Source organism: Stigmatopora argus, chromosome 23 (genome assembly GCF_051989625.1).
Source record: "Stigmatopora argus isolate UIUO_Sarg chromosome 23, RoL_Sarg_1.0, whole genome shotgun sequence".
In the NCBI taxonomy this organism is placed as follows: Eukaryota; Metazoa; Chordata; class Actinopteri; order Syngnathiformes; family Syngnathidae; genus Stigmatopora; species Stigmatopora argus.
In genome coordinates, this window is record NC_135409.1 from 2,861,688 (window position 1) to 2,888,270 (window position 26,583).

The following is a 26,583-nucleotide window of genomic DNA, read 5'->3' on the forward strand; positions in this document are numbered from 1 at the left end:
CCACTGTCCAATCCATTTTGACGTGGGTGGCTGGCAGCAAGTGTTTGCTTTCTGCTGGGTTGTTTTTTCTTTTTGCTTATGGGATGTCAGTCTCTGATTCTTGCTACTTTTTTATTTTCCCTTTCATTGCCAAGCCGGTCATGCAGATTTTAGACGAGGCCCTTATCGAGGAGGGGTTAAATGTTGATACGCGCTTTCTTGTTTACCGCTTTTTAATTTCCCACAAGAACGTCAGTGGAATATTATCTGCCTTTAAAAGTGGCCGACCGGCGGGTAAATAAGATCTGGACCGCTTTTGTTTTTGTGCATGCGTGACACGCGCCCTATTCTCTTTCCAGCGAGATATGAAATTCTTTTTTTTTTTTCATAAGCTTTGAGACGCACAAAAGCGGAGATTACAAGTGGAAAAACTGGAGTCTACTCGAACATGACATTACAAGCAAAGGTTGAGCGGCGAGCTCACATTTTGTCGAGTAGTTTTTTGTCGAGTCGCTTGTTGACACATTGTGGTTGCCCCACATAAAAGCCAAGGAAAAAGTACAACAACCGGAGGGAATTCGGGCTATTATACCTGTCAACTTGTACGTTTTTCCCGTATTTTATACATTTATAAAATTTCGATCAAATAATTCGCCTGCGATTCGATCAAAATTTCGAGATTCGACCAAGCCAGGTGGCCATGACATGAGAGGCTGTTTATCATTGTAGCGCACTGTCTTTTTTTGCCCCATCTCTTGCGTGTATAACAGATATCTACGAGCACTAAACGATTTATTCAGACGAGTTTCGACCAGGAAACGCACAACGCGCATGCGCGGGCAAAAAGGTAATGAAGTACACTCGTGCACACAACACCGATTGCCAATGGCACCCTTTCTCAGAATAAAGCTTCATTACCCACAATCAATACGTGGGTAGGAGGTTGCATTTCCTGTTTCCCCCCCTTAGCATGTTAGCTCCCATTGGAGGAGCGATCGCTAATTCAAGACTACTTCTCGTTGGCAAGTGGTCGTGTGTTATCCTATTGCAGGGGTAGGGAACCTATGGCTCGGGAGCCACATGTGGCTCTTTTGATGGGTGCATCTGGCTCTTTGCTAACCTGTGGGCTAAAATATAGAAATCGCTGTTGACAGAACTGAGATATTACATCTAGAACTGCTTTAATCTTCATATTTTTTGCTTTAATCTTCATTTTTTTGCTTTAATCTTCATTTTTTTGCTTTAATCTTCATTTTTTTGCTTTAATCTTCATTTTTTTGCTTTAATCTTCATTTTTTTGCTTTAATCTTCATTTTTTTTGCTTTAATCTTCATTTTTTTAGCTTTAATCTTCTGTTTTTGCTTTCATCTTCATTTTTTTGCAGTAGACTCTTCTGGAATGCATCCTCTCATTGATTAGCAACAGCATAAGAATCTTTTAAAAAATATTCATTTTTTTCCACTTTAAAAGTGGTGAAATTACAAAAAAAAAATTGAAAAGGCACTCGTTTACATGTCTGTATTTTGACTTTTAAATTGGTAGTATGGCTCACAAGGAATAACATTGGAAAATATGAATTGTTTGTGGCTCTCTTCGTCAAAAAGGTTCCCGACCCCTGTCCTATTGTGAGGACATGTGTGCATCATTTTCGGAATATTTTGAAGGGAATACAACAGCAAACAGCCCATCGATAGCGAACGTGAGGGTGGAGGCGTGGCAAACAACTAACGCGGCCAGAACGAAGGTAAAAAAAAAAAAAAGATTAAAACAAAATTAGAATTCAGTTTTGTGTAAAGTTACATTAAACGTATGTTTGAGTGTGTCTATATATATTAATCCAAGTTAATTTAAATTTGTTTGTTCGGTTTAGAGTGCATTGTCGTGGAAAGTACCCCGCTCTGTGAGTCTCTCCCGTCGGCGAAATCCCCCCAATTTTAGTTATATTAAATACATTTTATTACTATTAAACAACTAGTTATGTGCTACTTTGTTAATAGATGGCGAATTAGAAGAAATAAAACATTTTTTCCAATCCAATATCCTGTTTTTGGTGTTTTTTCAGAGGGTTGGAAAGAATTTATTTGTTTTTAATTCATTTCAATGGGAAACGTTCGCTCGAGTTACGAAAAGCTCGACGGAACGGATTAAGATCGTATGTCAAGGTACCACTATATAAATATAGCACGTCACCAAGCAATGTACCCAGATAGTCAGGCTGACAGCGTCATACAGCGACATCTACAGAACCTTGAATTTAGTGCATACTGATTGGGCACCCTGTCCATTTTGGAGAACATTTTAGACTTTTAAGTGTGGTAAATATGTGCCGTGTTGCATTTGTATGTTTTTTATCGCTTAATAAGGGAAACTGCAATCAATAATAAGAGGAGCAATATAACTATGCCTTTCCTGTATCTGCATTCTCACCCTCTTGCTACTGTCACAATGAAATTTCCCGAATACGGGATGAATAAAGTTATCCAATCCAATCTAATCGGCTGAGGTTGACTGGCACGGACTATATTTTAATGTGACATCACAAATGTGATGTTATGTTTGATTGCAAAAATGCATCAATAGCCAATTTTCGGACTATTTATGAAGTCAGTGGCAACGACGGCCAGGGGGCAGCGTTGAGACACTGGTGCAGAGATCACGTGACAGCATTGAATGGGCTTCTAGTCAGGTGGAATTGAAAGAAACGAATGAAAGCGGCCGGAAAGCCTCGCACTTATGAGCTCCAATCATCCATTTCATTTGTCTTCACGCAATATTAAGCTTGACTTCATTTCTATTATCCAGTGTGCACAATCAGTGCCAGTTGATGACCATCAAATTAGCACAAAGGCGTGTAGCTACGTGGGATATTCAGGCAAATGATAAATGTATATCAGTTAAAACTGACGTTCAAATTAGTTTTTTCAATTCCAGATGATTCGACTGTCACAAAACTAAATGTAGATGCAAGATTCACTAATATAATTTGACTGGATTTGTATGTCAAGCACATTTTTGGTGTGCGACGAAGAACCCAATTTGAACATGTCCCTCGTTAAAAGCCTCCCGACAAGTATCTCTTATGACATCCGTCTTCGCCTCCCATCTCGTCCAGGCAGTAATTAAAATTCTAGATGACGATCGCAAGCGAACGAAATTCAAAATACATTCGATCACAAAACCTTTTTCGATTCTCCTTGCTTTTGTCCCAGTTTTTTTCCATCTCTGTGAATCGTTTCGGGATCATTTTGCCTGTGAAAAACTAAGTGCTAATTATTACTACTCCGTGTATGTTGGGAAACACCAACACTAATTAATACGCGTACATCCGATTCATTTTTTTCCAATGACCGCAACGACTTGGCGATATTGACCCCGATTAGCCTCGCCGACTGTAGCGTTTCACTTGCGCTGGTTAAACTTTGTTGGACAACATAATTAGCACGAGCCGACAGCCGGCCCCAATTAAAAGCAGACGACACCAAAATCTCAGCGGGTGGGTTGATATTCCCACAGGGGCAGCGGCGCTAAATCCACGTCAAAGCAGACCCCCGACTGACTCGTTATTGGCTAGCCGACGTAACGGTTGATGAGGAAAACTGACATAAGCCCACGGTTACTCGCGTCAGCAAGTCGGAATTCAAAGGGGCGGAAGGTCTGAATTAACTATTTTGTGAAGCGCTAGCTTTGCAACCTTGATTGGAAATGTAGGGGTGTTCCCGAAAAAAAAATTCCCACTCGCCCAAAGGAAACGATTAGTCGGTGATGAAGTTGTTGGCGTGACAGAAGGATCCGCTTAGCGTGGCTAATCATTCAAAACTGAACACAGGTGGCGGAACACCTGGGAAAAGATGGCAGCTGATTGGTGGAATCCAAAAGTAGTAACGGGCATCTACAGTTCTTCTCGATGTTTGCTTTGCAATGTTTGCGTGGAAATAACTCACCTGCAGCGAGCATTTAGCCTGAATAATTGTCCCTGCGGTGCACCCGCAAAAATATGACTCCCCGCATGAATCGACGGAGCAATATTCACCTTTTAATGAAGACAAACGAGCCACCTGTGGCCATGCGCCTTGTTAGAACAACGGGAGAAAATCTGTCATATTGAATCAATACGCGCCAACCTTTGCTCGTCGCCGGTGATTGTCCTACTACAGAAACCAGATTGCATATTTAACAGCAACTGCATAGTTTTTTTCTAATTGGCAGCCCTCCAAGTCGCTTATTTTGTCATATGCTACTTAGCAAAAAAGCTAATAGTCAAGTCAGTTTAAAAGTGTCAGCATCGACTCGTTACTTGTTATTTGGCGTCACTGCGTCAATAAATGGCTCGCCTCGCTTACATGAAAAATGTTCAAATTTCTCATTTCCCCCGTTCTCCTTCAGTTTCGTAAACAATCATTATCGTGCGAGGCGGCGATAAAGGCAGGCAACAAGCGAGCAGAGCGCTGTGGCGATAATCATTAAGTGTACTGTAACAGGCCCCTGGAAAGGTTAATAGAGTGCACATGATCTTTTTGTCCCGATAGACTCAAACCGAATTAGCCTGTCTGCCTGGAGGAGCGGCGGCGCAATGGCGGGTAACAAGAGGAAATGAAGGTGAGCGAGTACAAGAAGCCACAAGAGAAGCTCAACTTGGGATTGACGTTGCAAATAACGAGGAAGGGGGGTAAAAAAAGGGCCGATACAAACAAGGGCCCCGCGGCAGCAATTGGGGAAAACATCAGAGCAGAAACTGGAGGATGTCAGTTGCCAGGGAAAAGGACATGTAGGGCTTTGGCCTAGGAGGACTTTGGCCTACACAAATGACAGACAAAGTATGATGCCTGTAGTGTTCAAGACCTTCCCTGGACAGTTTGGTTCAGATATGACCCTGAAGGTGCAGATGAGATTTCTATCTTAGATAACCGATCAATAAGCTGCAGTTTAGATGAGAAGATCCACACAAATGCAACAGATTTGAGCAAGTCCAAATGCTGGGCTCATGCCTCACTAGCTAAAAGGTTGCAACATTAAGTTTCTCCAAACAGAAACTGAAACGTCACAGTAAATCTGAGAGAACACCCACCCACGATGCACGACAGCGCCAGACGTTTCACGCCCCGATCAATGCCGTGACATACCGCCCGTCTGGTTGCGTGGCCCCTCGCTGCGCCTGATTGGCTGCGTCAAATTCGATAAACGACCAAATAACAATAAAAAATACCGCCTTGGTCAATATTTCCACATCTGCCTAAAAGTCTTGACTTTCCAGGTTTTAAAGGCATCAAATGTGCTTAAATTTCCAACTAAAACAGCCTTTTCCACCTTCTCCACGGAAGGGTTCGGGGAGATTTAGCCAGGGATGCTGGGAGACTGCCAAATCCACGTTAGCACGGAACTGAGGCTAATAACGCCGCACGGAATCAAATAAAGAGAAATAATTGCATTTGTTGGCGCTAAACGGTCGACTCTTCGACGTCCTTCGCCAGAGAAATGGCAGATTGGCCGCAGAACACTCATAAGCTCAACTAATGCACAAGAAATGCAGCTGAGAACAGAGTAAAGGAGGAAGCCAACATGCCCGAAAGGCAATCGCGACTCCATATTAATTATGCTAATGATTTAGATTTGCTACTTCATTAGGCAGCATGTTGAGCCGGCTGATCACAATGCAAGCGGCGCTTAAAATGCGGAGTCGGCACCCGGACGCTAATTACAGCATCTGTCAATCACCGTTGTGAGACGACCCAATCGGTTGGGTGGAAAACAGACAAGCGCCAGAGTCCACCGTTGACTTGGCGACACGAGTCAAATACGTGGTAACCGCTTTAATTACCACGTGTGGGAGAACTATGGAATTATTGGGCTTAACTGACATGAATTTTTGAGACTTCGCTAGGGAGCTGGTTTTCTTGGGGAAGTCATTGCCTGCATCAAAATATCACAAAACACCTTTCTTTTATGATCAGGCTGAAAAATGGGTCAGGTGAAATGAACCTCTATGAACATTTTTATTGTTTTTACAGACTTTTTGTCACAACAAAGTCAACGAGAGTGTTTTTGTTTTCGTTACTTTTGGAACATGATACTAATTATTCATTTGAAAGCCATCGAGAGAGAGAGCGACAATGGTGCCCAAGCAGACTTGACATGCAGCCAAAACAAACCAAAGGAAGGGAAAAGAAAAACTGCCAATATTTGAGGGGGCATGGGGGGGGGGGGGGGGGGGGGGGGCTATCTAAGCCTCAAAACAGACATTCGAAAAACACAGCCTCACTAAACTAGCCCAGTTTTTTTGTTTTCTGTTAGTGTGACTGTCTTTCTAACCCCCCAAAAACATTCAAATGCTTTTAGTTGTTAGTCAGCATGGTGATTGGTCAATGGACACAGGAAGTACTATGTGATATGCAAGTAATAGAAAAAGGAACCTTTTTGGGGAAGGGGCATCAGTAAATCAATCAATAATTTTTAAATCATTGGAAAAAAATATATATATATATCTTAGTTGACATTTGTACAGTGCAGTAATTCCACAAAGAACTCTTGGAGCTACTTCACAAAAAACATCCAAATATGGTCCTACTTATATATATATATTTTTTAAAGAGGAATAATTTTATGTTTTAGTGAACCAGTTTTGAGTGAATAAAAGCAAAAACAAGTGAAAGATTCTTATATTCTGAAAGGATTAAGGCATATTTTTAAGAGGAAAAAATGCTAAACCAAAGTTATTTTGTGTCATTGGGTCAGATTCTACGTTCATGCTTTTCAAGTTTGTATTTTTCTTTTAAAAACTCAAGAAAAAAATGGAATTTTTCAAGATTACACTTGGAAACTTAACCTGTAGCACATTGTTCCTCTCAACAACAAAAAAAAGATTATTCTGACATGAGCGTGCAACCCCCACCAGTGTGTGTGCTCATTAAATGCTAATGAACCAAAAAAATAAAAAATATATATAGAGAGAGAGAAACCACTTCCCGAAGAACTGGGCGAAGAAGAAAACCACTAAACAGGTAAGGTGAGAGCTCCGGAGCTAAGAGAGAAGCAGTGAAGAGGAAGACCACCTGGTTCTGTGCCGCATCTCGTCCGGTTACGCTCAGTCCCCCCGCGACGCCTCAACGTGGCACCGACCAACCCCCCCTCCCCCTCCCACCCCCAAAACCTCAATCACTTAAGCAGCTCCTTGATGTTGGCGTTTTCGGTCACCTCCGAGGCCGTCTTGCCGTCCGGACCCCTCTGATCCTTGTCGGCGCCCTGCAGAGAACACAGGAAAGTGCATGTTAAGTGCATGTGGTGGTAGTCGCTAAAGTTTATCTGGAAGAAAATAATAATAATAATGGGGATAGGAATCTAAGTGTGTGTGTGTGGTCAGCACTCTCAAGCAAACACCTCATGACTAGGTCACCTATTGGGGTTAAATTGTCTTTTGAAATGGGTGATTGCGTGGCAACAACAGCGCAGTGTGTGCTAACAAGGGGCAGCGGTGAGGGTATTAGCAGGGGTCAGCTCCCATACTGCACCTGGGAATACACAAAGGCCTCTTGTGTGCCTGCAAAAACTGCTGTGAGTCAGCAGGGTCTTTATGAGATCCAACATGGTGACAGGAAAGACTACAAAAAATGGCTAACAAATTGGGGGGGGGGGGGGTGGGGGGGGGGATTTTGGCTTTATGCCCCCCACGCATTGTGGTGTGGCATTTTTCCTAGGCAACGCACTCGTAACCGAACAAACAAATTTAAATTAACTTGGATTAATATATACAGACACACTCAAACATATGTTTAATGTAACGTTACACAAAACTGAATTCAAATTTTGTTTTCATTTTTTTACCTTCGTTCTAGCCGGGTTAGCTGTTTGCCACGCCTCCACCCTCACGCCCGCTATCGATGGGCTGTTTGCTGTTGTATTCCCTTCAAAATATTCCGAAAATGATGCACACAAATGTCCTCACAATAGGATAACACACGACCACTTGCCATTGAGAAGTAGTCTTGAATGAGCGATCGCGGGAGCTAACAGACCAAGGAAGAAATAACAGGAAATGCAACAGCTCAGCCTACCCTCGTATTGATTGCGGGTTATGAAGTTTTATTCTGAGAAAGGGTGCCATTGGCTATCGGTGTTGTGTGCACGAGTATACTTCAATACCCAGAAAGCCCTCTTTTTGCCCGCGCATGCGCGTTGTGCATTTTCTGGTCCATGTGTAGGAGAAACTCGTCTGAAGAAATCGTTCAGTGCTCGTAGATATCTGTTCTACACGAAAGAGATCCGGCAAAAAAAGACAGTGCGCTACAATGATAAACAGCCTCTCATGTCATGGCCACCTGGCTTTCTCGTATCTAGAGCGAAATATTTGCTTGGAATTGTCCTCGTATCTCGAGGTGCTCATATGTAGAGGTACCACTGTGCCTTATTTATTTGTCTGTCTTCTGTGACCACCAACGGCTTATGTTGTGCTTTCTAGGCTACAGTTAATTGTCAAAAAATGTTAATATGTAACATTTCCTGTTTTGTCTGTTCTTCCATAATTTACTATTAGGCTTTAATGCAGTCTTTGTTCTTGGTTTCAGGTAAATTTGAAAATCTGCTCCCCAAAAATGACACTTCATATTATAATTTTCTCCTTTCATTGTGCATTCTTAGGCTGGTGCGACTTATATTTAGGTGTGATGTATAGTTTGAGAAATACAGTATGTTGCTTTTTTTTTTAACTTAAATTTCCTAATTTTCTCTATGTATCGATATCAGTATACTTTGTCCGTTAGATAAGGTTTTGGCAACAAATGTATCATCATTCAGCCTGCCAATTGGTTTAAACAATGGACTACGATTCAAAATGTTTTTTTAAATGAAAGAAAAAAAGATGAGGCCTATAGAAATAGAATATTTACTGGTGTTAGGCAAAAAAGGGTCTTATTTTAAGTAAATATCAACCAACCTTTTCTAGCAGGACCTTTACAATGTGGCAATGCTCTTCCCAACTGGCGATTAACAGTGGAGTTAAGCCATGTTTATCAGGCGCCTGCAAGGAGCCAAATTTAGTTGAGGACAAAAAAATACATCTGGTGAATTTAAATGGACAAAACTTGGGTTTACGTTGATGTCTGCTCCTTTGGAGATGAGGAACTCCACCACACCTGATTGGCCGAAGTCACAAGCGTGGTGGATTGGCTTCCTGCCGCTGGACAGAGTTTTGTTGACATCTTCTTTCTGCCATTTAGGGGGACAAAACATGAACTTTAATAGAATACGCAGATTGTGTAGCTGCAGAAAAAAGCAAGGACTTGTTAGCTAAGTGGAAGAGTCGGACTGGTGTAGATCTGGTTACGAGGGTGTCTCAAATGCCAACACTCGATCTGTTTAGGGAGGTCATTATAAGTCAGTTCATATAGTTTCTTCCAGCGATGTTGGGGCACGTTCCCTTGACACGCAGTCACGCACTAGTCCGCAACTCAGTGATTAGACTCAGATATCATTGGGCAACAGATATCACTGGTTCACGCAACAAATGGCTTCCTGCTATGTAAGAGAACGGTCACCCACTACAATTTGAGACAAAAATTTGCTCAAGCTATCGCCTCGCAGAACAGGTAAAGCGACCATCACTAATCCAAGACAACACTTGGGCATCTTTTGAGTGTCACTGAGGCACATTCCAGAAGTAGGGTAGTAAAACTTTGGCATAACAGGAATGTTCCCTGTAATCTTATGGAATACTGTCAAAAACAAAAACAGAAGTCAAGTGTTGACAGTCAACTTCACGTGTCGTTCTATTGCCTCTTGAATCGAACCAAAAAAATGTAAACATCCGACTTTTTCAGGTCATGTTAAGTTAAGTGACAGGCTCTCGGTGTGACATATGTTCTCCCAGGCGGTGCAATGTTACACAAATCTAATTTGACCAATAAAGTTGACCATGTTTTGATGGATGGAGTGCGATCAGCATGGTCAAGACGGAAACAACAGGTTGCTGGGTGATCTAAACGAGCTACAATCAGAAGTTGCGTGAGTAATCATGAAGAAAAAAACGTAAATATAACATGCAATGAAATTGGCGACAGGGGTCGTGTTTATAGAAACCAAGCACAAAGCATGCATGACTGTAACATGACGACTGATCCGCTCCTGTCAGCGACGTCTCCCAAAGCACGTCACAATGCTAAAAGCTAAGCGGCTAAATCCGGCTAACACAACGGCCAAATGGCAATGTTACGTTTCAAAAGCCACTTTTTATTTGGCTGTTATAATGCACATTATGGCGTGGAGTGAGAAATGCATCCCCCCAAACAAGATAGGGCAGCGAATCAACTTAGTGAAGGTAGCCAACGAAGCTAACGTTAGCACGCGACGGCGCCCACTTGTCGGAGGAGCATTCGACTCAGTTGTGGGAACCCACCGGTATCGGATGCTCACCCCCCGCTTCCCCTTCAGCCTCTTACCGTCATCATCGTGGTTTCGACTACATCCATGTCGCCGGTTTTCAGCGCCCAAATCAATTCTGTGTCCATCTTAAAAAGTGCTGTTTCCCAAAAAAGGGGGAGGAAAGTCTGCCTGTTGTCACGCTAAGATGGTCCAACCAAGACTCCGGATTTATTAAAATAGCCCAAAATGAGAGGGGCGCGCTTTTGGGTTATATTAGACGGTGACAAAAATACGGAAGGAAGCTGAAAAGAGCTGAAAATAAATCGGTGGGAGGTAAAAGGCAAGTTAGCAGAAAAGGATCCGCCTTTCTCGTGCCACCACTTCCTGTGTCATCACCCGGAACTTAACATCGACGCCAGAAACATCATTTATCATCGTTTTCTTTTCTTTTCTATCGGATAGGCTCATATGCAATCACTTCTAAAGATAATAATAGTAATGAACTCACACTGTTTTACTGTATATCCAATCGCTGAACTATTGTATTGCTAGAAAAATTACTGTGCTACAATAATATAGTTTCACTATCATTAGAATGCAGTGGCGGGCCGTCAGGGCCTTCAAGGCCTTCTCTGCTGGCCTAAGAAATATCTGAATCATATTATATTTTGTCCATCAATACTTATTATTCCAAATGGTCTGTTAGCTTCCTTTCATTGCTTTTCCCCCTGGTTGCACTGCTTCCAGATGTGTGTTTTCATATTGAAGCATTTAACCAATCACATTTCAGCCATTATTTGTTGCCAGATCAGATCTGCCTCAAAGCATTCACAATCAGTTCTTGTGGGCTCTGCTGCATTAAACTAGACTGTTGCTTTTAACCAATCAGATTTCGAGTTGGCAACCCCACAATGATTTTTCATCGGCGTTAGCATTTTGCTGGCTGGGACATGTCATTGCTTTCACAAACTATGATTGGCTAGTAGGCGGGCCAAAGCAGCCAGAGATCGCAAACTCCACCCACATGGCCGACAGTGGCAAAAACAAATGAATTCTGTTGCAGATTTCTCTCACAAAGCTATTTTCCAGACTGACTTTTCCAGAAAAAAAATGGACATCATTAAGAAAGGGCAGTCAACTCCGAAGCTAGCAAGCCTGTTACAGCCGGAAATATGGTGTGTGCGGCACTTTCAGTGTGCTAACTTAGCTCCACAAGCAAATAGTATATTGTTGTTTTGATTCAAAGCCATTTTCAAAACGGACTATGCCAGAAATATGACAGGACAGGCTCGACTTTCATCATTAGCTTCGATGGTGATAGGTAAGAAGGAAGAAAGAAAGGAGGATGGATATTGTGTAAAAAGGATTTTTGGTGAGTAAAATATGGCCATATTCCTAAATAATATTTCAATTGTGGGCCAAGTTCTGATATCTGAAAAGCTCCAGTGTTTCGTATTTAAGCTCCAGTGTTTGTATTTAATCACAAAATGCTGCTAGGAAGTGGATTTTACCCCAGTTTAATTTTTGGCGTTTCACCATTGACGTCCATCGCTGTCTTTTCCCGGGAAAAATCACCCCCCTGGCCTGGTTGTAATGTCTCAAAAGCTCCAGTATTTGTATTCAATCAATAAATGATGCTAGGAAGTGGATTTTACCTAATTTTAGTATTTTAGTGCATTTTTTGTCATTTCACGTATGGATGTATCGACGTTCATCGCTGTCTTTTTACCGGGGAAATGATACTCCGGGCCCGGTTCTGATGTCTAAAAAGCTCCAGTATTTGTATTTAATCAATAAATGCTGTTTTCGACTGGATTTTACCCCATTTTCGGGCAATGTTTGCCCGTACGCCATTGACGTTCATCGCTGTCTTTTCCCAGGAAAATCACCCCCTGGCCTGGTTTTAATGTCTGAAAAGCTCCAGTATTTGTATTTAATCATGAAATGCTGCTAGGAAGTGGATTTTACCCAATTTTTGTGCATTCATTTATTGATTATTTTTTATGTGTTGCAGCTGTAGCTGCAGTAGAGGTTTTATAGCCATAAAATATTTTTTGAGGGTTGGATTGATACGTTGAAGGCGCTACCAGAAAATGCACCGCCCGCCGCTGTTAGAATGATGTCATAACAATTCAGTTTTTTTTGCTACAGCAAAACAGTTTAATCAATTTATGCTACAATCATTATTTATGTGTCAATTATAAGAATAAATATATATTTCCAAAGAAAAACACTTAACCGGAATATGATTGGTCTACATTAATAACTACTATTGTTATTTTTGTTATAATTGATGCGGAGTAGAAATATTAGCAATATAAAAGAAAGTGAGATGTTTGTCAATAACAAAATGAGTAAAGCATGAGTGATGCTTTTTTCCAAATACTCGCCGTAACAAAAGAGACATCTTTCTCATATCTGGGTTCTTGCAAGAGAGAATCGATCCTGACGCGTCTCTGTCCCAGATCATTCTGCCCACTCGATGTCTCTCTTGCTAATTTATTCATAAGATTTAACAACATGCATCAGAGAATTCTAAACAATTTAGAGTCTAATAACAATTTACAGTCCTCCGAATCTTCCTAAGAGAGTTTTGATGTGAACCATCTTCAGAAGCCGATGGTTCTCAAAACAATCCACAGTTCTCCGATCTTCCGTGTGAGGTCGATGTTTCTCAAAACAATTGTTGAATGTCCTCTGGATCCCAAGGGAACTCGATGTTTCGGTGTGAACAATTGTTTTGAGAAGTCCATGTGCAAGGGGAGTGACCTTCCCGTTGTTTAACACGGTTGCAAGCAAAGCGTTATTCATTGCAAGCACATATACATATAATGATTAATATTCATAGAATAAAGCAGAGCATTCTTCATTGCCAGCAAATTTATAATAGTACCAATAATAACCCTAACAATGAAAGAAAACCAAAATGTCCCCCGTCCATTTGCAGCCGCGTGAGACATTGACAGATGAACGTGTCCACCAAAATCCTTGGACTATTGATCAAATTTGACATTTGGGCGTAGGAAATAGTTATGACTACCTTGACCTCGAGCTCAAGAAGAAGAAGAAGAAAAAAAACAAATAAATGAAGTCAAGCGTCTCTTTGCGATAGCATCGCGCGCCTTCATTTCCTGTCGGCCAACCTCATTGCCTGGACGAAGGCTAGGGGCGTTCGTCTGCTGGGCCCCGCTGTGACTTATTGGGCCTGACACCGATGCTAGCACGCTATCACGACACGGGATCAGCAGCACTCAGCAATCTATCCGCAACATGAAAGGGACTATTAAAGCCACCATTTTGGAATTTCACATCCAAGCTCTCCTTAGACACCCGTTTTGCGTGTATAGTCGGAATCGATGGCATGACTGTGATAATATGGTCTCGGGAATTGCCGCTCGGGTTGATCAATAACTCAATTGATTGGGAGATAATTTATTCCACAGTGGCTTCATCATACATTGTTCAAGCGTCTTTTTAGACAAACGAATAATAGACTTTATGTGAGCATGGGAAGCGAATTGATTTACGATAACTCATTGAATTTTAAGATGTTGACTCTAATTATTATCAATCTGAATCCCGAGTTCCACACTGCACATCATGAGCAATCTTTATGCACCCTGTCATGCTACATCTGTCCGGTTTTCCTTTTTTCTGCCCTATCGTTTATTCACCTCCCCTCAACTGTAAATAAAGTCGCAACGACCCCGTAACGCTACATATTCAATCATGCTTCATATCACAATTCCAGGTGAGTGGTCATTGAATTTTGCCAAGCCGCAGGTGACAACCACAAGGACCATTCAAAAAAAAATCAACATAGGTATTTCAAATAGTAAATTTTCTCTTCGAGATTTTTGGGTTTGTTCCTGTTAGAAGTCAAATGTTGAAAAATTGCAAGAAAACACGGCCATTAGCGACACGGTAGGCGCTCCCGCAGGTAATTTAATTCGGGTATTCACGGCAGTGGCAAAGTTTCTGCCTGAGCAAAGTCTTAAAGTGATTCTTCCCGTCGGAGCGACGGCACGCCGCTTCCTTTTTTCAATCCATTAGCGGCGCTCAGGCGAGCGGCAGACGGTGGAGGCCACGCTACACTACGCAACGCTGGTCACCCTAATACACTATACGCCATTTTTACACAAGCTCCAAAGGGAGTAAGAGGGTGGGGCCCTTATCTTCTGGCTACCCCGCCCGCAATTTTGATTCGATTAAAGCTCGGCGTAGCCTTTAACTGATGCTCTAACGTCGCAATTATACAATTTAGTCGACTAATTCCACATGCATGTCTTATTTTGGGATTCAATCAGTCTACATGCAATAATAATATCAAGTCGTAATGCGGTCAAATTGTTGAGTCGGTGATGCAATTCCGATTGAATTACTGTGCGTGGTAATGGCATGGAAAAACGAAGTGCCGTATAAAAGTAGTGCCACTGAAAAAAATTGATCCATTCTTGATTTCATTAAGTCGGCCATATTGTCGCATTATAACTCGTTATGACTTAATTGTGCCCTCATTTTATGCAATCAATTCATTTGAGGACATTTGCATTTAATCAAGCATTTGCCGTAAATAAGTTATAAGATACATCCGCAATGATAATGTACTCATCTACCGCAACTGATGACGATAGAGAGCTGAACCAATTTGCTTTCCATGGCAAATCATTTTTGCTATCGCTAGTTATCCATTTTATGTTATAGTCTTACATGAGTTTAGTTGAGTAAATAAGCGCAACAAATTCTACTTGGACATTTTTGAGAATGTTAAGCGTCATTATAAAGCTTTGATTGAGTTTTGTGTACAGTCAAGAGCACAAGTTTATCATTTTTATTGACTCTAGTGTCTTCAATTTCTCCCCATCTTGTGAAGAGAAGCTCACATCTTTCATGGTAGTGCGTATGAGCATCATCTCACAACCTAACTATTAAAATGCAGCGATTTTGGGCCTGAAAGCCAAGTAATGCTATATATAATACAAATGAAACTGGATCAGGGTGCAATAGGAAACATGTTATGAATAATTTTCCACTCAGTAGAGCTTTACACGCCGCGGTGCCATGGTGCAAAATGTCTGAAATCTCCAACGATGCCTGGAATGCGGAGATAACGGTTTATTATTCAAGGATGCAATCTGCTCCTTTGGCAGGTAGACGATTTAAAGTGGACGCTCAAGAAGCTGACGTACTCACAATATGCCATTAGTAATTGTGTCAAAAGCAGGATGCGCCCTAGAGGCCAGATCGGAAGCAAACATTCAAAGCTTTCTTTTTGCAATAACTGTAATATCAGAAATCGAAGTATTTTTTTTATCCGCCAGCCAAGATGTGTGTGGTATTCACAGAGTATGTGTAAATTTATAAAAATGTCCAATCCATTTAGAGTGAGAAGGGTTGGCAGCAAAAAGTCAATAAGAATAAGTTTTGTGCAGACAAATGGCTACAAAAATGCCTAACTACCCAGAAAAAGTGTTTTGAGAGGCAACAATTCTACCTAGCGACAAGTGACAGCGCAACTGCATTTGTTTGACTCAGCACGGTCAATTTGAAATATAGAGACAATAAAAAATAAAAAAAATCAACAGGTGCCGACAGTTCACCTGTATCATCCGCCATCATCATTCCATATGGAGAACTTTCATCCATCACTCTGATGTTCACAAGCCTGACAGTGGGAGGTTGGGTGGGGGCTCTCGCGCAACCCCCCCGTGTGAGATGCGATACCTGATAGGATGTGACAAGTTTATTAGGCGCAAATCAGGAGGGTACGCTGATCCCTCTGTGGCGCTCTGGCGCTTTTTTCCGTCACGGGTGGCCAAATCCTCTCCTCCCGGGCTGGCTTTTCATCTATCTTTGTTTATTTGAGGCCTCTGGGGCTTTCCCTAATGTCATCGGTGGCAGGGAGGAGATACTTCTTTTAACACATTTGAGTTTATTTGCTCCAAAACGCAGGCTGTGTTTCCAAAGTATAGCAAAAGCGCACTCGGATTGACGGATTCCACTATTAAAAAAGCGTAGAAAACACCTGAGGTCTTCCTGTGATGGAGATGGAGACGCTCAATAGCCACCTGGAAAGCCATCAATCGGCACGAAAGGGGTTTATCCGCAACATCTCTGCAATTCCCTGCTATCTGATTAAAGACTCGCTTGAACTGATTCCCCCCCACCCAACTATAACGTGAATATCAAGTGGCTCTTTCGTTAATGAGTTAAACGATTCTGCTATTAGGCACTGATAAGGACCCGTTTTCTCTAAATCCACCTTGGAAAAGTCCCCTGCATCTGAGAAATGAGGGAAAAGAAGATCCCTGTGTTTCTCTGATGAATAAAGCGATTAGTTTGATGACACTTTTTAATTATCCGATTGTTTTGTTTTACACCAAGGTGACCTGCAGTGCTTCACCAACCAGATGCTACCAGACAAGAGCAGCAGTAAGGGAGCAGATGTGTGCAGTGGAAGCCAGCCCCCGTGGGAGACCCCCAGCACCCTTTGAATGCTTGAGTCCAAGCAAACAGGCTTTTTCCACATGGCACTGCTTTCATCTCCGTACTGATAAAACAACGTCACCAGATTATCACTTCATTAAGGCGAGGTGGGCTGAAACGTGTTCTTGTTGTGGTTCGTGAGAGGTCTATCACGCTATGTTATGTTCTCCAATTTAACAAAGAAGAAATAGAAAGTGTACCGTACAGTGCTACACCTAACAACAACAGCAAAAACGTGTAGGGATTATAAGATTTTCCTCGCCAGTATGAATAATACAAACCCATACCTGTCAATTTCCATGTTTTTTGGTCGTTTCAAATTGTGTACGCCGTATGAAAACTTTTGTATGGGATTTTTTTTAAGTACAACCGATCTCAATTCTAACCTAGATCGTCTCGGTCACTGGTAGCAGATGAAAATGTCATCGTCAACTGCTAATATTGTCTTGCTTTAAGCATGACATGCGCACGTGCATTCTGCCTTTTCACTATATCCATATAGCGTGTCAGCAAGCAATGTACCCAGATAGTCAAGCTGTCAGCATCATACACCGACATCTACAGAATCTTGAATTTAGTGCATACTGATTGGGCAGGCACCCCGTCCACTTTGGAGAATATTTTAGGCTGTTAAGTGTGCCCTATGTGAGTAAATATGTGCCACGTTTTTTTATCGCTTAATAAGGGGAATTGCAATCATGAATAAATGGAGCAATTGGCCGAGGTTGACAGGTATGCAAACCGGTTCAGACAGTATGAACAGCTTGAACTAGTCTGAACCAGATCGGTCACAATGTGCAATACGAGTGGGATACTTTTTCATAGCCTTAAGAGAGAGAGAGAGAGAACGCGAGGTGAGAACACAGAAAGTGTCCCCGTTCTTGGATTTCTACAAGCAAGCCCGTGGACTGAAGTGTGGGTATCTGACGTTGCTTTTGTTCCATGCCGTGACAGAGCGTCTCATTTGCATAATTGTAATTACCTCTGTGGTCCAAAGTCTAACGGACCCCGCGGGTAGGGCTGAGATGAGAAGCGTTTCCAGCTCCTTTTCTTTCCACTTAAATTGCCGTCTCGGAAAAAGCGCTGGCGTTTCCAGGTGGGCCTTCGCTTTCCCATGATGACACCTTGTGCCAGATTTCTCTTTGGAAAATCAGCCGCCATTTTATTCCTGCTGACCAAATCGTTTGCTAGATTTTCCGACAGAGCGTCCTTATTAGGCATGGCCTTCTTCCGGCTGAGCACACATCACGGCTAACGAGCCAATGTCACATTCACAAACAGAATCTGGAAATTTGGCGAGCGGGAAAGTCAGGCAGGCGGCGAGACCAAATTGCATGCAACCTTCACTTAGAGATCAGCAAGCTTCAGCTTTTCGAGTGGGTGATTAGGAGCCTTCGAAAGAGGACGATTGACATCGTTTTCATGTAAAAAAATCATTTATAGAGCAGAAGTGATCAAAATGATTCGGCTCAGGTGTTTTCCAGCTCCTTCCGACAAATTATCTTGGCAGCATTTGCATGAGCAAGCCTCGGAATAAGCTTTGTTTTTTGAGGGGATGCGAGTCAGAGACTTCAAAGTTCACCCGACATGTTAACGTGAATACCATTTTATACATTTTTTGATCATTTCAGATTGTGTACACCATATAACAACTTTTGTATGGGATTTTAAAAAAATATTTAAGTGTGTTTTTTGTAAAACCAACCTCGTTTTACCGATTTCGGCTGTAATCCGGATCGTCTCCTTCACTGGTAGCAGACAAAAACGTCATCCTCGACTGCTAATATTGTCATGCTTCAAGCATCATATGCGCACGGGCCTTTTCACTATATAAATATAGCTCGTCAGCAAGCAATGTACCAAGACAGCTGTCAGCGTCATACAGCAACATCTATACAATCTTGAATTTATTGCATACAAAAGGCGCACCGACTGATTGGGCACTACGTCCACTTTGGGGAAAATATTTTAGGCTTTTAAGTGTGCCCTATGTGAGTAAATATGTGCCACGTTATGTTTGGGCGGTTGATTATCGCTTAAAAAGGGAAGCAATTGCCCGAGGTTGACAGGTCTGGAATAAAAAAGTTTGGCCTGAAAGTTTTTAGGGGAGATTTGTGAAAAAAGTTGAGTGCCACATTGTCAGTCTGGCAGCCCGTGGGAAGAGGGAACCCTCGGCGATGACACCCGGAGCCAATTAGCCGCAGCTAGCGCCGTCAAATCTTTTGTTGTTTTGTCTTTTTGGGTACGACGGGAGGCCTTTTGTTTGTCTACTCGTGTGAGTATTTCCCAGCACACCCCCAACTCCCCCCCCAAGGTGCTTGTCATTGTGTGTGTTGCTTTGCCTGCTAAATTTAGTCCAGGCCTCTCGCTCGACTCCCAATCAATCCAGGATTACCTACAGGGGACTTACCAAGTAAAATGGCTGCTGGCAAACTCCCTTCCCACATGTTTTCTATATATATATATAACTGGCCTGGCATATAATGAAAAACATTACCTGCCATCGGGGTACATAACACTGGAGTTATGGAGCGCCGCAGCAAAGAATGATCCAATTACACCAATTGTATTTTTACAATGGGGGGTCATTTATCTTGGAAGCGGGATAGAGATAAATCATCGCTTTGCTTAGAGATAAAGTTGGACCAAATCACTCGATAATAGCCAGTAAAAACGTGCGAAAAGGCACATCTAGTTTGCCCGGTTTGGGTGGCTGGAGAGCAGCGAGATATCGGAAATACAGCCTGGCAGGGGAGTTTTCACGGGAAAAAATAAAGATGACAAAATCGTTAACCTATTAGCTATGGTTGTGCGACGAGGTAAAGTTGCAGTACCGGTTGGTGAGCACAGTTGCACTGAGTTTCCTGACAAGCCTATGAAAGTGCAAATTCGCCTGGCTTTTATTGTCGTAAGGGAAAAGTGTTTAACGTGCAAAAAATTCCGAAAAAGGTCCTGGATAGCTAATGAAGCAACTATCTGGCCGACTAATGAACAAGAGGAGGCCGACTGAAAAACGAGCTGACTGACTGGGGAAAAGAGGGATGGCTTGGCTCTAATTTCGGTGATAGATTTGGCTCTTCAATTCCGTCCTTTAAATTCTTCTACCTTCCTTAATTTACCGCACTGCTAGCGGTCGATGCGCTCGCAACGTAGCAGGTGCGAGTGTCAATTCATCGGAGGTTCAGCCATGAAGTACATTTCAGATCAATCAATAAATGCATAAAACATTCTGATGTAAGTCAGACCAATTTGGTGCCATTGATGGCGATATAGACGTCCAATCCTTTTGAACTAGGAGAGCATACCTGTCCAACCTTGGTCAATTGCTCCCCTTATTATTGATTGCAATTTCCCTTTTTAAGCGATAAAAAACATACAAATGCAAGGCGGCATATATTTACTCACATAGGACGCACTTAAAAGTCTAAAAAGTGGATGTATATCTTGAATTTAGTGCATACTGATTGGGCACAATCAGTATGCACTAAATTCAAGATTCTGTAGATGTCGCTGTATGACGCTGACAGCTTGACTGTCTGGGTACATTGCTTGCTGACTTGCTATATTTATATAAAGGCCGGAAGTGACTGGTGCGCGTGTGCATATCATGACAATACTAGGAGTTGACGATGACGTTTTCGTCTGCTACCAGTGACCGCGACGATCCGGATTAGAGCCAAAATGGGTAAAACAAGATTGGTTTTACAAAAAGAGCACTTAAAAAATCGCGTACAAAAGTTATTATACGGCGTACACAATTTGGAATGATCAAAAAATGTATAAAATACGGGAAAAACGTACAAGTTGACAGGTATAATAACCCGAATTCCCTCCGATTGTTGTACTTTTACATTGGCTTTTTTGTGGGGCAGCCACAATGTGTCAACAAGCGACTCGACAAAAAACTACTCAAAAAAATGTGAAATGGAATATTGTGAACTAAATGTGAACTAAATGTGAACTAAAATTTTCTCCAAAGACGGACGGGGTCCCCAAGACAACATTAGCAATCGACGATGACGTTTTCGTCTGCTACCATTGACCGCGACGATCCGGATTAGAGCTGAAATGGGTAAAACGGGATCACTTTTACAATAAACGTACTTTAAAAAAAATCCTGCACATAAGTTGTTATACACAATTTGAAATGATCAAAAAACGTATAAAATACGGGAAAAACGATGGGAAAGGCTGGCGCCGATGATCCCATTCGGACGTCTATTGCCGCCATGGGGATGTTATGTACGAAGACAAGATAAACAACTATTGTATCTTGTGAGCTCGAAACAGTTGTTATGATACACTTGAACGCAAATAAGCAAGTCGGGAGAAATTGGTGCAGGGAGGCTTCAGAGCAATTAAAATGATGTGCTCTTTGTAACAGTCCAACACTCTCACGCATTGCCGACACCTGGGGTGAATCCCATAACTTTTTAATAACCGGCAGAACACAGCACAACACACGGGGAGCAACATTCTGCCTCCCCGGGTGACTTCTTGACCCGGGTGGAATATTGTGGAAAGTTGTGTTAGAAAAAAAATAATACAAAAGAAGCCTGGAGAGCGATTATGGCTCTCCAAGCGACTAGGAACCTTCATTACTTGGGCTACCTGTTTTCTCTGAGATGTAGTCTGGAAAGTTCATACTGCAGGGGTGTCCAACTTAGTTTTTGTTTTTCATGCCAACTAGATCTCTGTTTGAACACCAACGCCGTTGCATGTAGAGTGCCGCAGAAGGGCGGGATTGGCTAAGGATTGCGAGGCAACTGTCTCATCACATCTAATTTTCTGAACCGCTTTATCCTCACAAGGGTTTCGGGGGGTGCTGGAGCCCATCCCAGCTGACTTCGGGCCAGAGGTGGGGGACACCCTGAATCGGTGGGCAGCCGATCGCAGGGCAAAAGAAGACAAACAACCACTCACGCTCACACCTAGGGGCAATTTGGGGTGTCCAATCAGCCTACCATGCATGTCTTTGGAATGTGGGAGGAAACCACAGTACCTGGAGAAAACCCAAACAGGTCCAGGGAGAACATGCAAACACCACACAGGTGGACCGACCTGGATTTGAACCCAGGTCTCCCACTGTGAGGCCGACGTGCTAACCACTCAGCCGACGAGCCGCCCGCGAGGCAACTGTGATTGCATCAACTGTGCAAGCGAGTCACCAGTCAGAATTTTGTGTGGCCCATCTGTCGAGATCAACATAGTTGACTTGTGGATGCCTGGGGTAAAGTGTGGGTTAGCAATGCAGGAATCTCGAAATGCACTCTGAAACTGATTGAATAGGGCGTCCGTGTCCATTTGTGCGGAGGCTCGCTGTGTTTATCTCAATGTCGGCAGGCTTTTAGCCTCCAAGAATGCAAAATCGCAGTGACAGTGACTTTTGGACAAAATGAACGGCGTTTGGCGCCGGGGGAGATAAGCTAAGGGGGCATGCGTGAAATAGACAAACAAAGAAAAGGGAGGCTTCCAGGCAGCCAGCAGTTGAGTTAATCTCACACTGCGGCCGGATTAGGAGTCACGCTTGTGTTTTCCCGGAGAAGAAGAAGGCAGCGTTGAAGGGCATAAATAAAATGGTTGACGACGGGTCACTTCAGGCGGCTCGTCGTGGTTTCATTACATGCAGAGATGGCTCGCTTCTTTACCAGTGACGCGCCCCGAGCAGTCGTTTGTCCGTGGCGCGGCAAACGAACGTTCCCGTGTTAAATTTCCAGATATATTTGGACGTCTTGGGCCGCCATCGACGAGACGGCTAATACAAGCCGAGCGGCACAAATCCCGCAAAGGCTCACTTTTTGAAAAAGGATGCTGGTTGGTTCGCCAAAGCACATCTTCAGTCGACTGACCTCGGAAACGGGTTCCGACTGAACACCCACATTTTTTTCCCCTGCTAACCGAAAAAAAATGTTCCTTATCATTGGTTCACCTATAAAACCCGGTTCTACACCACATTAAATAGGTAACAAGCCCTCTTCGGTCGTCACATTCCTTCGATTTCGTCCCAGGTGAACCGTTTCGGATGTGGCGCTCTGCGTTCGGACCATTAATCACCCGGCGCGGGCAAACGCGCTGGGCTGTCAGGCGGGTCCGGCGCGGTAATTAACAAACTCATCAGCGCTTTGGTGCCCACGGTAGCCACGTCTAATTACACGGCCGGCACAATAAATATTTGGAGGCATGTTTCAACATGGCAGAGTGATGAATTACAGCGCGGGCGCATTGTTTGCGGCGGCTTGATTAATTGTGATTTCAATAAAAGGAGGCTCATCCTCATTGTCAGCGACTGTGTAACACATTGGCACTGGGAGATAACGAGGGGCTCTTTTCCGGCAAATGAATAAAATAAAAAAAAACGGTGACGCGTGATCAACTGAGGGTGACCTGCTTTTGGGCTTAGCTATTCCCCCAATTTATATATATCTGAGCAACTTTTCTCTTGTGAGAACGCTGCGTTTTGAATAATAATGCCCAATAATGCAGGGCCTACAAATGCAACACCTCTGCTCTCTGTCATTTAGGGAACGGTATTACTCGCTTGATTTATATATCTAATAACCCCATTCTCGCGCAATGAAACCCCGTCGGGCAGCCCACGAGGCAATCAAGTCATCTGGCATGTTGCGCAATTAAAAATAACATTGGCTTACAAGAGAATGGCGCTTTCCCACTAATGAGGTCACCTAATGAGCTTGATTCCAATTTTTAAATATGGCTTTAATTGACATTCGGGCAAAGGTTCCAAATCTTCATGGGGAAATTCTAAAGCAGTTGCTTTTTTTGCAGTGTTAAGGTTGAGCATATTTAAATGTCTTTTAACGACATTGTCCGTCAACAAACGGCCGCTATATTAGCGAAAAACTAACACGAGCAGGGAGCTCAGAGGGTCTCTGGGGGGCTGTTTACCATTCGGAAGCTTGTGTACATGCTTAAGCTGTCCTTCATTAAAAGGGGAACAAAGTTAATTAAGCAAATAACGGTGGAAAGGCGCAAACTATTACACGCCAAATGCTTTTGGCTTGATGGTGGACAAAGAAGCCATTGACCTTGGCCTCTCTCCCATTGGAAAGTTAAGTTCAGAACAAGGTTTGACAATGTTTTGAATTGTAAAAAAAACAAAGGCATGAAATACGAGCGGAGGTATGAAGCAGATCCTCCCTAAAAGGCCCCTCAGAGGGGATTATCAAATGAATTGACTAATATGCTTTAATAGCGCACAAATTACCACCCCACTGACAAATGAACGCTTAAGTTTCAATTAGCATTCTGATTACGTGCAACACGACGCTAACGTCATTTCAATGGAGAGGAATTCAACTTTCTGTCATGTTTTGTTGGGCTTTCGGTTTGTTGGGTGTTTCCTTGTGTGTCATGAGTTTCACCTGCTGTCTGATTGTCATCAATCCCTGTCTGTGTGTTTAAACCCTGTGTTTTTGTGTGTCCGTGTGCGAGTATTTTCTGTTTATTGTTATGGTCGCCTTTCGTTGGTGTGCGTTTCCCCCCTTTTTATAATCAAAAGTTATAACTATTTATAACCGACTACTCGTACTGTATACAAATAAATACCCTTACTTTGACTGTACACCTCTGTAGAGTACAATACGACAATGGGCAGGAGAAAAAGTAGCAAAAAAATAACACTTACAGGATTTTTTCTGGTTTCACGTGGATGCGCATTTGTTATTTCATTAACTCGCTGCATCTCCTCCTGCGTAGACACAAAAAACAGGAATATCAGTCATTTTCTCAGATAATTGAATCTGCTGTGGGAGGAATCTGTTCATTCGGGCGGCGTTTTTAGGAAATAGTGGTGTTTCCTGTTCATTCTGAATAAACAGCAAGAGCGGTTTTGTCTTAGGCGGGAAGTCATGAAAGAGCTTACGGATCACAGCTGCTTTGTTTTGTACGCCGATAAATGGCTAACACACGTTGCCGTTTGAACCAAAATGATCCTCTCGCTCAGATCTTTGAATTGCCTAATTAGCCTGAATAAGGAGGGTTGGTTTGAAGCCTATTTTAAACATTGCACTCCAAACATTGTTGATGTACGACCGATCCGTTTGAACTGAGCTGGCTCATAGTGAAAAAAATTACTTTCTAGGACGCCCTCAGCACAATACGCAATACAAACGATCAGATTAAATTATTTAAAAGAATGGAAACTAGAAAAGAGAATGGTCAATTATACTGGTACCAACAATTACATGTCAACAAAATGTATATATATTATTGTCTCCATTACAAGCACGCAAAAAAAGAGTATTTATTATTTGCAAATATATTTTGGGGCTTTTTTAATCCCAACATGTTCTATTGAGTGGTTACATTGAGGGAATAATATAGAAGCACACCAACAACCTTTGAGAGCCAAAAAGAAGAAGAAAAAAAAGAAATCAATAATTTTAGTTTAACTTGAACTCCCCCAAGGAAATCGCAGTTGGGCTCCCAGTGCGCCCGATCATTTTTCCAAAAGTTCAACGCGGTGATGGGAAACTCAGTTATCGGGGCGAGCGGGAGAGCCGGAGGTGAGGACGATTTTAGATCAGAGATGCACAACACCAAGAAAAAAAAAAATCAATGGGTCATCTTTTCTATAAACACAAGCGTTCTGAGAGCCTCGTCTTGTTCTCGTAGGCTTTTTTTCTTCTGGTTTTTGTATCCCACTCACGTCATAGTTCCAAAACAGAAGTGAAGTACATTGGCTGCCCCTTTCACACATTGCCTATCACTGACGGCCATAGATGTTCAATCACGTGCTTTTAAATAAAAAATCTGGCTTAGTCAATGCTTTTCTGATTATTTTCCTTTTCATATAATAACGCTAAAATGATAGAAGCCACGACTGCTTACGTCTTTTAACTCAGTGGCGTGAACCGGTAACCCACTGATGAAGGCGCCGGTATTTTTATCGCTAATTACCGCCTACACACTGTTAGCATCCCAGGAGATGGGAAGCACTTCAGATGAGGCACCAAGCAAGAAAACATCTTTTCCCGATAAAATACCACTCTTGGCTTTCTCTTCCTTGCTCAGCAGTAGAGTAGCCCATCTTTGAGCGGACACTTCTGGGGGTCCGCACACAAACACCAGCAGGCACTTGGAGCTTGAAATAGCAACACGTGGCCGGGCTCCTAATATGGTTGCGCTATTTTGTGAGGGAACAACTGCAAGATGATAAGCACCGGTATCGGTCAAGCGAGCGTGTCGGCGGCTCGGGGGTCAGCTTGCGGTGCTTTTAGAAAAATGACTTGCTGTTTCTAAATGGCACTGGCGGTACTGGGACGTGTCGCCAACATCTCATTCTATTTTGTTGTACTAGGTCTGATTGTATACAGTAGTGGTCAAAATATTACATACATTATGCTGTGGGGCTGTTTTGCTGCCAAGTGTATGTAAACTTTTGACCACAGCTGTATATAACTGTGATATGTATGTGCTAATAACTAGGGTTGACTTCCGATTACTACAATTGTAAATACCCATAATTCGATTAAACAGGTTTATATGTAATAGTATGGCCCCATAGTTCTGAGACAACAATGTGTTCATCTCTAGGTAAGTGTTCACCCTCAACACACTCAAATGGAACTTAGCCATAGTTCACACATCAACTACGAGGCAAAGAGCCAGCAAATGAACAAAATATGATAAGAAGCAAAGAGCTGCATTAATTTCGGTCGGGAGCCACATGTGGCTCGAGAGCCGCGTGTTCGCCAACGCTGCTCTACATCACACACGACCCTCATAAGAATAAGCGGCTTGGAAAATGAA

General features: G+C 42.6%; 1 protein-coding gene across 1 annotated transcript; it reads right to left on the reverse strand.

Moving 5' to 3' along the window:
* Positions 1-5,950: 5,950 nt before the first annotated feature.
* Positions 5,951-10,723, reverse strand: mtpn (myotrophin). Its single transcript, XM_077594375.1, has 4 exons — positions 10,404-10,723; positions 9,061-9,174; positions 8,903-8,986; positions 5,951-7,215 (listed from the first exon to the last, which is right to left on the reverse strand). Exons 1-4 carry the CDS (start codon positions 10,470-10,472, stop codon positions 7,129-7,131), a joined length of 354 nt encoding a protein of 117 aa, XP_077450501.1. The 5' UTR covers positions 10,473-10,723; the 3' UTR covers positions 5,951-7,128.
* Between the last annotated feature and the right edge of the window lie 15,860 nt (positions 10,724-26,583).